A 14,918-nucleotide genomic window follows, 5' to 3' on the forward strand; every position below is an offset into this window, starting at 1 on the left:
GATAACTTATTATATCAGAGATATAGCAGGTAGGCTACTTACTTGACCATATTATTAATGGATTAATAATAATTATGGTTGCATATATTAATTGCGCTGACTTTATTTCATTGGATTCCCGACAGTGTTTGGTTCAATGTATGCTATTTCATATTCCATTACCGCAGCCCCGAAGAACATGAGGCCGACTTTATGAATAGAAAATCTTTTTACAGCCTCAATGTGTCCACAAACTATTTTATCAATGAAAAATATGCCCACTGTGTCCTAATGACAGGGCAGTTCCTCCAGTAATCTTCTCTAGCCTTGGAAGCAGAAACAACTTTTACTTTTCGCGGTTATGTTTAGTTTACAGTTATTACAGTTATGTTTAGTTTACAGTTATTCATTATAAGAATTTCTTCTTGAGAGAAGAACCCAATGTTAGTAGCTATCCATTTATTTCCGATTGAAAATGTCAGCAGGAAATATTAGGGCTTAATTAGGTATATTCTCCTCCTATTCTTAGACTATTATTTTATAGTTTTGCTTATAGGCCTATTCTATGTCCTTTTCCCGCTGAATCATATTACTTTTGCTGTGCAAAAGAAATCTAATTTCCCCACGGGGATCAATAGTTTCATCTTAACTTATCCGAATTGTGTGATCTAGATCTGTCCATGTTGCATGTGATTGGCTATTTGTTACAAACCCCGCCTCTTTCATGTGAACGCGCTCATAGCTGGATAGGTAAATCCTGGGTTGACAGAGCCAGTTGATAACCAGCTACGTGAGACCGGTTATCAGGATCGTCAATGTTAGGTTTAGTGAAGCCGGCTAACTCAAAGATACCCTGACTTTGTTGAACTTGCTTTGTAGTATAGGCCCCAGTTCTTCCTTAGTTTGATTTACATTGTTATTGACAGTGTTGTTGAAACAAAACTATGATGAAAGGCATAAGATGAAGCTATGATGAAGCATGTTGACCTTGAATGAAGCTACATCAGGTGGCCTTATGGTTATTTGATTATTAAGATGTTGCCATTGCATTTCTTTCAGCATCAATGCAAATGGTCGCTCAACTCAATGCCCTTAATGACGATCGCCATGAAAACATCAACTGCATGTTTGCGAAAGTACTGAATAAGGAGCAATACCTTTATGCTGAAGCCTCTAGTTTCTCTGGTGTTCCTGCTGAGCTCGACTGTGACCTTTCACCTCAGTCTGCTGTTGGTCTCGGCTCCAAACCTGCTTGTGGATTTGAGAGCCTCAATATATGGGAACCAATAGCCAGCACAGCTTCATCAGCATACAAACGTCTCTTGGATATGGACAAAGGAGACCTTCCTCCCACAGAGAAAGAGTCTCCTCTCATGACCGAAGACACAGCATTAGGTAATGCTGGAGCATCCATCCACCCAGCTCAGCATGTTGAGGCTCAATCCAACCTGCTCCGCCTTGTTGAGGCTCCATCCCATGAGGCTCAAATGACTGATGACTTCAAAATCATTGAGAGATTGAGGCTGCTTCAGCACTCCCCTTTTGGTTTTGACAATGACTACCACCTGGAGGCAGTTGGAAAGAGATACCTCTATGCTCCCCCAGGTGATACATCTGGATTTGTGGTTGACTGCTGCTCACCCTGTAGATCCACTCTGGGCTGCCTGGATGAGTGGGAGCCACTGGTCAAATCCCACTTTGACTCAAAGAAGGAGGGATTTGGTGAGGATCTCCTCTACACTTCTTCACATCTCTCTAGATTTGTAGTTGACTGCTCCCCACAGCATGGGCCGACTCTGGACCAGCTTGACAAATGGGAACCTGTCGTCAGCAGCACTGATTCTCACCTGATGCAGTTCCTCATAGTCCTCTTGGAGGAGGAGGAACTTCCTGAAAAGCACATCTATGCTTCCTCATCAGTGAGTTCTACATTTATGACTGCCTGTGTTGCACACCATGCCCCTACTCAAGATAATCTTGATGAATGGGAGCCAATCGTCAAAGCTGATTCCAAACTGATGCTGTTCCTTCAGGACTTGGCGAAGGAGGAAGAACACCTTTTATCATCAAGAGGGAAACGGTCGACTCTTGTGCACAGACTGAGACCGCTGCTGAAAGCTCTGTCACCGTCCTGCATCCCTGAATGTCGTGAGGGAACAAAAGTCACTGTCCTCTCAGCTGGACCTGACAATATCTCCACCTTAGAGGAGTCTCTCCCAGTCTCTCTTGCTGAACACACCCTGATTCACCTGCTTCAGGAAGGATCAACCAACCTGCTTCAGGAATCCCAGGTTCCAGCCATCCAGGTTGAGGTCAAAGCTCCACCAAGCCTTGTGGTTGAAACTATAAAGGACACCAAGGATCTATCTGGTCTGACCTTGGAAAAGACACTTCCACCTGTCCAACTGGTCAAACCTACAGGACCTCACAGTTTCAGTGCCAAAGACAGCCTGTCGACAAAACCAAAGAAGAAGAAGCGTGGCTTCTTTTCCTGGCTATCTCGCATATTCCGGAGGAAGAACAAGAAATCTCCTGACAACATGGCAACAACAGCAGAGACGCCACTCCAAGCAGAAGGAGATGAGCCAAAGCCCTGCTTGAACAGCCTCTCATCTGCAGTCCACTTCTGAACCGCTGTCATCTTCCTATCCACTTTACACAATTGAACAACTGAATCATTTTATTTGAATACATTTATTTGCACACTACTGTTATAGTGTCTTTGTGCATTTCTTCAAAACACACCTTTATTCCTGCAGCTATGGGTAACTTGTAGCCTAAAGCAGTGAAAGTGTAATGGAATTAGTAAATATATGTTGGCTATTAACATTTTCTATATCTCTATTACTAACAATATAATCATTATTTATTCTAAAGGTAGCTGTATTTTCACTGAGAGTCCGTTTTGCTTTTAACGTACCACTTGTTTTCTGTAAAAACAAACAAACAAACAAACAAAAACACATGCCCCACATTAAATACAGTTTAGTAGAAAGTCACATGATTGTGACATTTTTGTAACAATATAGCATATGCAAAAAATATGGCACTTCAACACACAGTGACAGACTTAATTGAACATACAAGAGCTTTATTGAATGTAATATACAGGATGTTGAGATGAACTATCAAATATGTACATTTTATAATATAAAATGTAAAATAAAAACTTTCATAATCCTTTTATAAAACAATATAGGGTCTAGATACTTACTCCATAACTACAGGGAACAAGCACTGATAATTTTGTTTTTTCCCCCCTACTTAACATTATTGTACCCTTTAATTATTTTTTAAATTTGCAGTAATTACAAAAATAGTTACACCATAACTACGCAGTGGACAGAGCTATCTACTGGAATTTTTGTGCCAATCCTCCCATCAACTATTTAGGTGACCAATGGGTCAAACTCCCAAAAAGTATAGTCTATAATATAGTGAACAACAGGAAAATAATTAGTAACATACAATATCACTTTAAAATGTTACAGAGAAGGATTTCTGTTGAGCTCCTGCTTGTGTAACTGTTTCTGCATCAGTATGTGGGTACATGTAGATCACAGGCTGTTTCCTTTTTTTTGGAATAGTTGAGATTTCTGCTCTCACACTCATTCTCATGGCTGGGTGGCATGAATGGCCTGACTGTTTATGCCAAAACACAGGCTGTAGCCACACAGATCACAAGACTGATGTCTGCTTTGTGTGTGTGTGTGGGGGGGTGGGGGGGGGGGGGCGCTATCACCTCATAAGACCGTAGTCATAAATGATGCTCTTGTATTTTCATTTTTCCTCTTAATTTTTTCTTTCCACTGCTCTTTTTTTTTAAGCGTGGGACTCCCTACAAAACCGACAGTGTGGACTACAGGGGACAGAGCCCTCTAATGGATAGGTGCGACATTGTCCCGCTTACTCCTGCCTTCCCAGTATCTCCTCCAACACCCTATGGTAAGAGATAGCGTCAAAGTACAGACTTTTGGGTGTGGGTGTGTCTGTATTTGGAATCTTATCAGATCTTCCTTCTCTTCTCAGTGAAAAGTTTCTCCGAGTTCTCTCAGCCAAGGGCCGGGGGGCAGTGGGAGTCCAACTGGACAGCACAAGGTACACTTTCACAGTGTGTGTATGTGTGAGGGTGTGTGTATGTCTATGTGTGTATCAGTGTATTTTATGAGTAGCACTGTGTTTTCAGTCTGATTGGTGGGAGGACTGAAGTCTTACCCCAAACACTCAAGCTCTGATTGCTGCTGGACAGGGTTCAATAGCAGGCTGGAATGTTCTCCTGGCATATACAGTGCAGAAAACACACACACACACACACACGCAGCTGAGGTCTGTTGCCAGTGCTGTATATGAGGGCATGGCTGTCTATCTGGCGGGTCATCTCATAGGGGCTTAGAGGTAGACTGATAGCCGGCTTCATATTGTTTGGTGTTTTAGTGTTTTCGTTTATCTTATTTTTAGGTTTCAAATTATATATGACATAATATTGAGTAGAATATCAACTGGGGAAATAAAAAAACAATACTAATGGACCCCTATATGTCCCAGTAGACCAAGGACAGCTGATACTGGATGTCCGCTAATAATAGTTGACGGTAAAAGAGGAAGAGGCCACTGCTGGCAGGATGTCCACTCACTTCCTGCTCTGGGAGGGACAGGAGGAGAGGGGAGGGGCTTTTGTTGGTGGGCCATCCGGGGGGACCAGGGCCTAATGAGACATGCACCACACATCTGTGCAAAGAATTTCTTGCAGTGACTTTAAAAGTTACTTTTAATGGTTGATTCCCATATTTAGTATTATAGTTGCCACATTCCCATGTTAGTTCTGAACTTTTTGTCCTTTCTGGCTAACTGACTTTCAAACATGTATGACAAGTTGGATTCTGTAGGCCGGAGTGGAGTGCAGCACAGTCAGGAAACCTAGCTGCATATGATGTGATGATGTGATTAATATTGACCCATAGCTATTGAATAAAGTCTCACCACAAACCTCTTTAGCTCAAGCACCAGTCCACAATGTCTGGTCTGACCACCAAACCCAAAGCCTGTTGCAGATAATCATTTATAATCTTATGACCGTAGCATATTCACAACCATTTATTGAACATAATAATAGATCACAAAACCCAAGTCATATTTATGATGGCATTTTGCTCTGTATTGGAGACAGAGCAGCACATCCTTTAAAGGGCAGATCTGCCTGTTTATTGTAAATATGTTTTTCAGAACAGTGAGGCAACAGGATGGAGAGGGAGCTGATGAAAGAGTAGCTGTTACCCGTATATAGAAAAACAACACCTGATTCTTCTCTCTCCGCTGGATGGACAGAAGAATGAACAAAGGGCACAGAATGTCTTTCTCTCATTCCCATTTTTGGGGGCAGACAAGAGTTTCCTGTTTGCCATGTTAAAGGCAGACGATAGTCTGGGAAACAGCCATGCTATGTCAGGACAGAACAGTTAAATTCCCCACTTATTTTATGTTTACGGTCATTATCATAATCAGACATTGACCTGGGGCTACTGTAATGTGGGGAGTGATTAACAGCAGACGGCTCCAAAACAACAGAGCACCCTTGCTGACCCCTCCAGCACTAGTTCCCACCATGCTTTCACCAGGGCAATTACACTGGGTTGAGGTGGGGGCTGTGGATGGAACATTATGGGAGCCTGGAATGTCTTATTTGTTGGTGTGAGTTTGTGCCATAGGGCTGAGCAGATGGTTGCAGCAATTTGCTGTGGTAATGTCATTTGCAGTGTCATTTACAGAAACACATATGTCCTATGCACCAAACAAAACAAATGTCATGCCACACATCTTACTCCCTCCAGACTTTTGTATTGCATCAACCCAAAGATGAACTCTCCTATCGCTGTCTCCCGATGATCTCTCCTGTTGTGTATTTTCATTTCCTCGTGTCAGAATAGCTCTGCACTAAAATGTTATGTAATGACATTTCCTTTGTGTACTTGTGAGTGAATCAAAACAAACAGCAATGCAGACATTCCCATCCAGCGGAAGAGGGTCTCAGCCAAAGGAATCTAGATGTTTTGAGCTGAGCTTTAGGAGGGGCAGATGGTTTGCTCTGCAAAACATTTTTAACCCTCAGGGGTTAAAGGGCAGGAGAAAGTCCAGGGGAGGAGGCTGGGGGAACCCTCTTCCCTCCTTCAGATGGTTGGGTATCCATAATAAATGAGAGAGGAGAGATGACCTCATAGGTTTCAAATGTCATTGTTGATCATTGTTGATGTTGAACAGAAGTTGTACAGAGAGATTGTTATAGTAATGCTCCATTTCTGATGACCTGCAATTACTGTGGTTAACAGTTCAACTCATAAATGAACTGAACAGATGGACAGAGCCTATGTTCATTCCAACTCATTTCCTCTGACACAGAGGTTAAGATACGGCAAGTGCCACATGCTCCCATTGAAACAAAAGTGAACTCTACATAATTAAATCGAGAGCTTTATGGTGTAATTTATGATGTGCTAAGATCAGACACATGGCAGGAGACATGGTCAGTTTGTGTCTGCATGCCTTTGTCTCTATGTTTGTGTGTGTATGTGTGTGTGTGATGAGCAGATGGTGGGAGTGGAGACACATGCCCTGACAGAGAGGCCATTGAAACCCTAGTTCAACCCCCTCTCTGGCCATAAAAGGGCACATGTAACCTCTGACCCCCGGAATCCATTTTGATTGGGGCAAAGCGGTTGCAGTGGCCCAGCAGAAACAATGCTCAGTGGTCAGTGAGAGGAAGAGGAGGGGGCTTACGTAGACAAGGCTTGGGGGGGAATTCTCTACCTCCCCTTTTCTTCCTCCCCTCTCTCCCTCCCTCTGTCCCTCCCTCCATACAATTCGGACTCAAGCAGTGTCACAACAAGCCAGGAACAAACGGGGAACTATTTTTCCATCTGGGGACGAAAGGAATTGGACATGGCGACTCTCTGTTCCAGCGCCTGAAAAGCTTAATTCAGCCAGCAGTTGAGTCAGGGCTCAGATTGCTTTTTAGCAGACAGAGAGAAGAAGAGACTGAGAGAGAGAGAGGGAGAGAGAGAGAGAGAGAGAGAGAGAGAGAGAGAGAGAGAGAGAGAGAGAGAGAGAGAGAGAGAGAGAGAGAGAGAGAGAGAGAGAGAGAGAGAGAGAGAGAGAGAGAGAGAGAGAGAGAGAGAGAGAGAGAGAGAGGGTTAGTGGGAGAAAGCAGACATTTCTCTGGTAACAGGGAGTCTTTCATTTGTGCCGGGAGGCGGACCGTCTCGGCCCCCAGAGAGGACCAGGTTTGCTAGAGAGAGAAAGAGAGAGTGAAAGAGGAAGGTGAAGGAGAGTTGAGGAAAGAGCCTGAGACTTTGGGATAAAGTTTAATCTGGTTAGCAGACAGACCGGCAAAGTGTTGGGATACTTCTGTGAGAGTGTCATCATCATGACTCTCGGTACGTATGTGCATGCCCACGTATGTTATGAGTTAGTGAAGTTCTGTTCACGTGCATCAGTGTACATTTGTTTTGTGTGTGTGTGTGTGTGTGTGTGTGTGTGTGTGTGTGAATACATACTGCCAATGCTCAGCACCGAAAGCTCCATCTCTCATGTTATCTCAGGCTGTGAACTTAAGCACTTTTCTCTCCTTCTCTGCTTCATCCCTGCATGCATTCTTTCCTTTAGTCTCATTCCTCCTTGTTTATTTTTTTCTTTTCACTCATTCTCTCACCCAGCCGTCTTTCCACTCTATTTCTCGCTCATTCTTTCTCTTGTTTATATAGTGCTATCTCCCCCTCTCTCCCTCCTGAGAATTTTAAGGAGTGCATACATGCACAGAAACACTTCCCTCTCTCTTCCAGGCCTCTGGTATTTGCAGACAGCTTCTGGAATTTTTCTTGCGTGGCTGTGTGTCAGATGCCTTTCTCTTTCCTAACCCCCCTCCCCACTCCCTCAGTTTTTGTGGAAAATGATAAACTACTCCATTATCTTTGTTGTTTCTTTGATTAATCTGGTTGTAATGTTTTGGACAGCAGCATCTGTAGTGCCCTTGACATCTCTCCCTCTTGGTGGGACGGTGAGATGGTTTGTTCCACTGCTGTGCTCATGATCTCATCCTGTTAAAAGACTATTTTGGCCTCCATCATGGAGTCATGGAACACTACTGTATTGGTGGTTAACCAAGGGAGGCCATTTTTCCCTTCTTCAAACTAGTGACCTGGATTGAACTGAACAGTCTTTGATGGTTACTGCTTTGTTAGGGACGCTTGTTGCTGCGGAAGTTTCCACCATTTATCTTTATGGCATCTTTTATGATTAGCAGAATACACACACACACACTCCACACAAAAGCAAGGGCCCTTGGTCGTAAGTACCCTTCTCAATAATTGACTCCATGTCCCAATTCACATCTCTTCATACATGAAAACCACAGAGATGTCATGCACACAGAAAATTGAGATGGACACTGTAGTGTAACATCACCTTCAGGGTTAGAAGTAAACAGATATTGTTTTTGTTCCAGATGTACCACAAGTAAGCCACAACTAAATTAGTAGTTTCAAAGTTTCGCAACAATTTCATATAGAATAGAGCTTTATTGTTGCACTTAGCCGGTTTGGAAGTTCAGCACGTATTTCCCACATTTGATGAAGCAGGAAAGGATGAGGTCTATGAAATAACACTGAACAAGCTGAATGCACGCCACAGAAAAATATTCCCTACAAGAGACATGTGTTTAGGACAAGGAGAATCTGTGGACAGTATTGTGAGCAGATTGATTTAAGCTGCACCGAGCAAGTTTGGAGAAAACAGAGATCATTTCATACAGAACCAAGTTATTGACAAGGGCCATTCTGACATACTATGCAGATCTCTGCTGTGTGAGGAAGAGTTCACTTTCACAGGACTCCAGGAAATGTTAAGGGCAAAGGTGGCAGCAGATCAACAAGCATCAAGAATGGAAATTGTTGACAATCAGCGCAGCGGATAGAAAGCAAGTCAAGGGTGCATTGGACCAAAAAGGGAAAGAAAGACTTTCTTCGTCAAAGGATCAATCAACAAGTGAATTCCACATGAGCTGGAGTCAGTGGGTCATCTTCTGTCTTAGAACGGCATTAAAGCAGCAAAGTCAAAGATTGAGGCAATAGAGAAAACATGCTGCACAACAAGTGCTGCTGAGGGCTTCTTGGGAGTAGTCAACATGGTGTCAGATTCATTCCCAATCTAGCTGCTACAGCTGAGCCACTGAGAGACTCACAAAGACAGCCTGCAAATTGTCATGTGGAAATTAGTAGTAGTGCAAAAGAGACAGTTAGCCAGCTCACATGCAGTAACAAGATGCAAGAGACTCATGTAATTGTCATTGCTAGTACAGTAGGGCTAGAAGCAATCATGAGCCAAAAGTATATAGATGGGACACACAACTAGTGTATTACGCCAGACACTTGTCTGATATAGAGCGACGTTACACTCAAATGGAGAGAGAGGTGCTTACCACAGTGTGGCCGTGCGAGAAGATTCATGTGTTCTAGCAAAGACTTTGTGATGGTCACAGACCGCAAACTGCTTGAAACAATCTACTCTTCAAAGTCAAACCCACCAGCAACGATTGAAAGGAGGGCATTGAAATTGCAGCCTTACAGATTTAAGGTTGTACACAAACCAAAGCCATAGAATGCAGCTGGTTCATCATCATGGCTCGTTATCAACCTGACAGGACCTTCATGTATTAAGGAATATCACATCTTCTTTGTAGTCACACCTGCTGCACCATGTGCTTTCATTCTGAAAGAGCTAAAGGACATATCATCCAAAAACCCAACTCAAGCCAATCTTAGGAAATGCATTAAAAATGGGGATTAGAGTGAATTCAACACTGGTTACGATTGCATCACAACTGCCTTCCTATGTTGGAAAAGGCCCGCACAATATCACAATATTGCACAAAAAGTCTGCACAGAAGCAGAATTTGATGTTAGCTCATGAAAGGGCAGTGAAAACAAAACCAAGACTGAGAACATGGTGGCCCGGATCAGATAGAGATGCAGAAATATCTTGTTATGTGTGTCAATAACTTTCCATCACAACAAGGCCTTAACCCTAACCCTTACCCTAGAGAACAAAGCTACCAACAAAGCAAAGGCAAATTCTAGCCATAGACATGTGTGGACCCATCAGGAGAACATCACCTTGCAATCACTGATTACTACTCCAGATGGGTAGAGGCTCAAGAATCACTTCAGCCAACAGGATTGAATGTCTGAGACAAACTTTTGCAGTTCACAGACTCCCTGAATCCATTGAAAAAAAAATGGTTCTCCTTTTGCAGCAAGTGAATTCAATGCCTAACATAAGGAAAATCGAAAGAATCACGGAACAGAACACTCTGCAAGACCGTGCCATGAATGAATTAAATCGCATATTGTTTTTGTTGTTGGTGTACCACCAGTAAAATATTCCTGTGAGTGAAACCATAGTCCTGGCTCCGAGTGCAATTTATAAAGACATCAAGTTAGTAGAGGAATACTCCAGACACCAATAAACACCTCTGTGATGACAACAGCCTGTGCCTTTCTATAAACACCGCTCCATTTCTCTACCCTTACCCTTCACCCTGTTTCTCTCCTTCTCTTTCCCCTCCCTTTCCACTTGTTTGTAGTGGCGTTATTGTTCACTCCCTCTTCAGCTGGCTCGTAACTCTGCCTCTCCTCTGACACTCCTCTAAGTTGATAAAGCTGTCTGTCCAAACAGGACCCAGAAAGGACAGGGGAAGTTGATTTAAAGACGACAGCCTACTAGTTTGTCCTCTCTAGGGGAAAATGCTCTGTGCAGCCACTCAGAGGTCGTGAATAGGAGGGGGTGGGAAGGCACAGCAGGGTTCCAGGTTGATTGATTATTACTGATAGAGGGAGGGGCGCGCTAGACAATTGATCACATTCTGATGCAGTTCCCAGCCTCTGCCTGGGAGAAGGAGTACGTTTCCTTGCAGTGAACACTTTGCATTCACCCAAACAGGGACTTGAACCCTGATTGTTTTCTGTGATCCCTCATAGTAAAGGGGCCCAATTATCGGGATCCAAATTTTCTAGCATTTTTTCCAGGCAGTATGGGACTAAGTCCAGTCACAACACATCACAACTGGACTTGATTTTTATTGGCTCACCTCATTAAACAATTGCTTAAATCCTCTCAATCAGGCCAGCATTTTAACTGGAAAGCCTCCACTTAGCAGGTTTACCTCATTTAAATTCAGGGGCCTGGTACTGTCAGCCAATCAGGGTCCAGTATTGTGACTGTTCTGCCAGTGAGGACTCACTCTTCAAATTCATTCAATAAATACCCATTTAACTAAACTAGCCTACATGTATTTGCAAAACATAATAAAGATCATTATTCTTATCCTGAGCCATAGTATATTTGAAAACAAAATCATTAATACTGAATAATATGGGACCTTTTAAAGTTTGATGCACTCCCAGCTGAGATATCGGGCTTCAGGATGATAGCAGGTGTCTTCCTCTTCATTTTGCTCCCCTCACTACTTGAGCTTGCTCTTTTGCCCCTTCTTTCTCTTCATCTCCCTGAGAAACTACAGCCTGTGATCGCTGTGACCAGCTGTAACATGACTTTAAGACCTGTCAGCCACAGTCTGTGTGTGTGTGTATGTGTGTTTGTGTGTGTGTGTGTGTGTGTGTAGGGGGAGAGCAAGCACTTTCATACAAATTCCTGTGGTCAGCAGGGAGTCTGAAACCGTCAAGTATGCAATATGTGCATCAACGTGTCTTTGTGTGTGTGTGTGTGTGTAGGCTCTTCTATGTGCTATGATGCTGCTTAGCGAGTAAATGTTTGTATGCGTGAGAGGATGGAAAAAAGAGAAGTGTGTCTTTGTCAGATATAACAAAGAGCTTTTCTGCTGCGTTGCACATGTGACGACTGTATGTTTTCCATCTTTCTCTGTATTTCTTCTTTCTGCTTTTCTCTCCTTGCCTTTTCTTTCTCTATACGCCAGCTCAGGCCTTCATTCCATCCTGCTTATGCAATTGCCAGTGTGGTTTGAAGTGGGAAATATCAAAGGAAATATTAACTCCGGATGATTCCAGCACGGTTTTATTGATTAATGGGATAACCTTTCTCTCCGTACCAAGCATGACGGCATGCACACATTTTTAGTCTAAGCCCCATAACCATAACTCTCTGTGATCAGGAAAATGTGTGTGCTGAGAAGGGTGGAGGGGGTGGGGGGTGGAGGATTGGCTGGTGGAGGTTGGCAGTCGTGCCCACATGGGTCTGTGCCATCTGGAAGTGGTTCTGCTTGGTTCTACCCAGACTGAAGAGGCTTTGTGCTCACTCGCAGCCAGGCACCAGTGAGTGGCTCCATAGGGGGGAAACAATGGACAGAAAAACACTGTAGAGAAAACTAAAGCAAAAAAACACTCCAAAGTTTCAGAGCATAAAAAACCACTCCAAAGTTTCAGAGCATAAAAAACACTCCAAAGGTTCAGCATACTTCACATTAGCATGGATGGCAAGGTTTGTCATGTGTGTGTTTGTATGTGTGTGTGTGTGTGTGTTGTGTGTGTGTGTGTGTACGTGTGTGTGCATGTACATGTGCATTTGTGTCTGTATGAGTGTTTGTGCATAAGTGTGCTTATGCGTTTGTGAGAGTGTTTATATGGGTGCTTCTGTGAAGTTTTAATGACCCCAATCTACAGCTTTGTCTCTCTCTCTCTCTCTCTCTCTCTCTCCTTTCTCTCTGTGGGGTTCTTTAGTAATGCATGGCTAGCTGAAAGTGAGTAGCTATGGATACTGTGTAGCATGGATACAGGGGGCGGCTGAAAGACGTGTACGGGGGTAAAAACGGCCAGGGAGCCTTATGGAGAAACGTCTGGTCTGAGGTGTGTGTGTGTGTGTGTGTGTGTGTGTGTGTGTCGGGCGGGGGGGGGGGGGGGGGGGGGTCAGGAGCAAGGTCAGTCAGCGTTGACACTTTTCCGTCTGTAATTATTGGACGAGCCGGGATGAGCGGTGGTGCGGCAGATGTGACAAACCACCGAGAGGGGAATTAGCCATGGGAACAGAGAGGGATCACCACCAGGGAAATGGAGCTTGGCTCCTGAGAGAGAGAGACAGTGACTGTGGGAAAGTTTGAGGAATCCTGCTGTCCTATGTGCGTTCCCCTTGGGGGTTTGTGTTTGTGTTTTGTTTCCATCAAGCAACAACAACAAGCCATGAATTAGATGATACTTTCCTTTTTGACTGTTTGTGAAGTGAGTGTGTGTGCATGCATGCATGTGCGCTTTAAGTGATAGTGAGGTTAGTGTCTAATTACAGGCAGACTGTGACATAACCTCCTCTTGGCTCTTGACCTTTAACACCTCCTCTTGGCTCTTGACCTTTAACCCCTAAGAGTTCAAGTTGAGTGTGGACTAGCTTTGATTTAGACAGATCAGTGTGGGGACAAATTTACCCTTGGGTACTAATAAAGAAACCTTGACAACAAAGGGTTAGGGTTAGACAGACAGACAGACACATACAGAGCTGATAATCAGTACAGTATCGTGTTTAAGTCAGTCATACTCGGAGCAGAGCTGCACCAGCTGCCAGTAAGTTCACACTTGTGGATATTTGATACCCCATAATGTAGGCACCATGGCAACTCATGAGGGAAACCTTTTCCTCTGGGGGCATCATATCTAAGTACAAAAATGTGTGGTGTGTGAGTGTGTGTGTGTGCATGTGTGTGCATACATTCATGCGTGTGTGTGTATTCATTCATCCACCAGCCCATGTGTAATTATATAATTTACTTGAGATGATGTAGCTCGTCTACTACGGGCACAGAGTCGAGGTCAAGTCCAAATTCCTTCATCTCCAGCTTTAGTGAATGGAGGAAAGGAGGGGAAGAGAGGGGGGGGGGGGGCAGGCAGAACAAGGAGGTCTTTATAATGACTGAATCTTTTCACAATGACTCATCATACTTCACAGGCCTGTTTCTGGCCTGAGGAGGCCTGCCCTCGTGTTTGCTGAATGACACACTGTGTTGTCAGTATGTCAGAATGTCATGTTAGGATGTTTGGTATACCCCCCCCCCCCCCACACACACACACACACACACACACACACACACACGCGCACACCCTCCTTCTCTCTTCTCTCTCTCTTTTGCTCTCTCTCTTTCTCTTTCTCTTTCTCTTTCTCTCTATATCTCTCTTTCTCTTTCTCTCTCTCTCTTTTCAATCTTACTCAAATATTCAGTATAGTCTAGCAGTGTTATGGTAATACACTTCAGTGTAGACTAATGTGCGTTATTGCTTTGATGAAGGGAACACATCAGTAACAGGAAATGTCACTTTGATTCCTTTGCAATTACACATTATTACACAGTATTATTAGAAGTGAATGACGAGTGGTGAAATGAGTGACTGAGGTTTTCCTCCACTCTCACATCTTACTCTATCATAACAACAGTACAACCACAGGCATGTATGGGAAATGTGACATCACACTACGGGGAAATTTCACTATATACTGTACATTGAAACCATACTGACTCTCATTGATGTGTCTAATGTCATGTTTTTGATGTTTTCTGTGATTGGTTGATTGATTGCGAAGTGGTAGCCTGGAGGTTAAAGAAGTGGGCTTGTGATCGGAAGCCATTTTGCCATTTTGAATCTCTGCTTGTGGAAAATAGAGAAAGACTGGGGTTGTACTGGGCAGCTCCCAGGTGTGAATGTGTGAGACTGTGTGTGTGAAGAAGGGTGTTGCTGAAAAAGAGCATACTTTCTTAGTCAACCATCCCTTGATAAATAAAGGTTAAACAAAAGGTTAAACTTGTGTCACACATGGAACACATGTGTTTCTACTATTTTCCAGTTAATATTTTTCAAATGCCAAGAATTCATTGCCTTCTTTGCAAGTGATAAGTTCACGGTTCTGCAATCCAAACAAAGTAAAGTACCAGAGAAACA

General features: G+C 43.5%; 1 protein-coding gene across 1 annotated transcript in view; it reads left to right on the forward strand.

The window, feature by feature from the left end:
• Positions 1-14,918, forward strand: part of LOC139639969 (tensin-3-like) — a 39,969-nt gene that overhangs the window by 18,091 nt on the left and 6,960 nt on the right. Inside the window, exons 15-16 of the mRNA XM_071514139.1 lie at positions 3,807-3,924; positions 4,009-4,077. Of these exons, the coding sequence (XP_071370240.1) occupies positions 3,807-3,924; positions 4,009-4,077 (187 nt within the window). The remainder of the gene's footprint in view (positions 1-3,806; positions 3,925-4,008; positions 4,078-14,918) is intronic.

This window comes from Centroberyx affinis, unplaced genomic scaffold, assembly GCF_046629955.1.
Source record: "Centroberyx affinis isolate AG114_WGS23_722 - 3 ecotype Tasmania unplaced genomic scaffold, CSIRO-AGI_Caff_v1 ptg008026l_1, whole genome shotgun sequence".
In the NCBI taxonomy this organism is placed as follows: Eukaryota; Metazoa; Chordata; class Actinopteri; order Beryciformes; family Berycidae; genus Centroberyx; species Centroberyx affinis.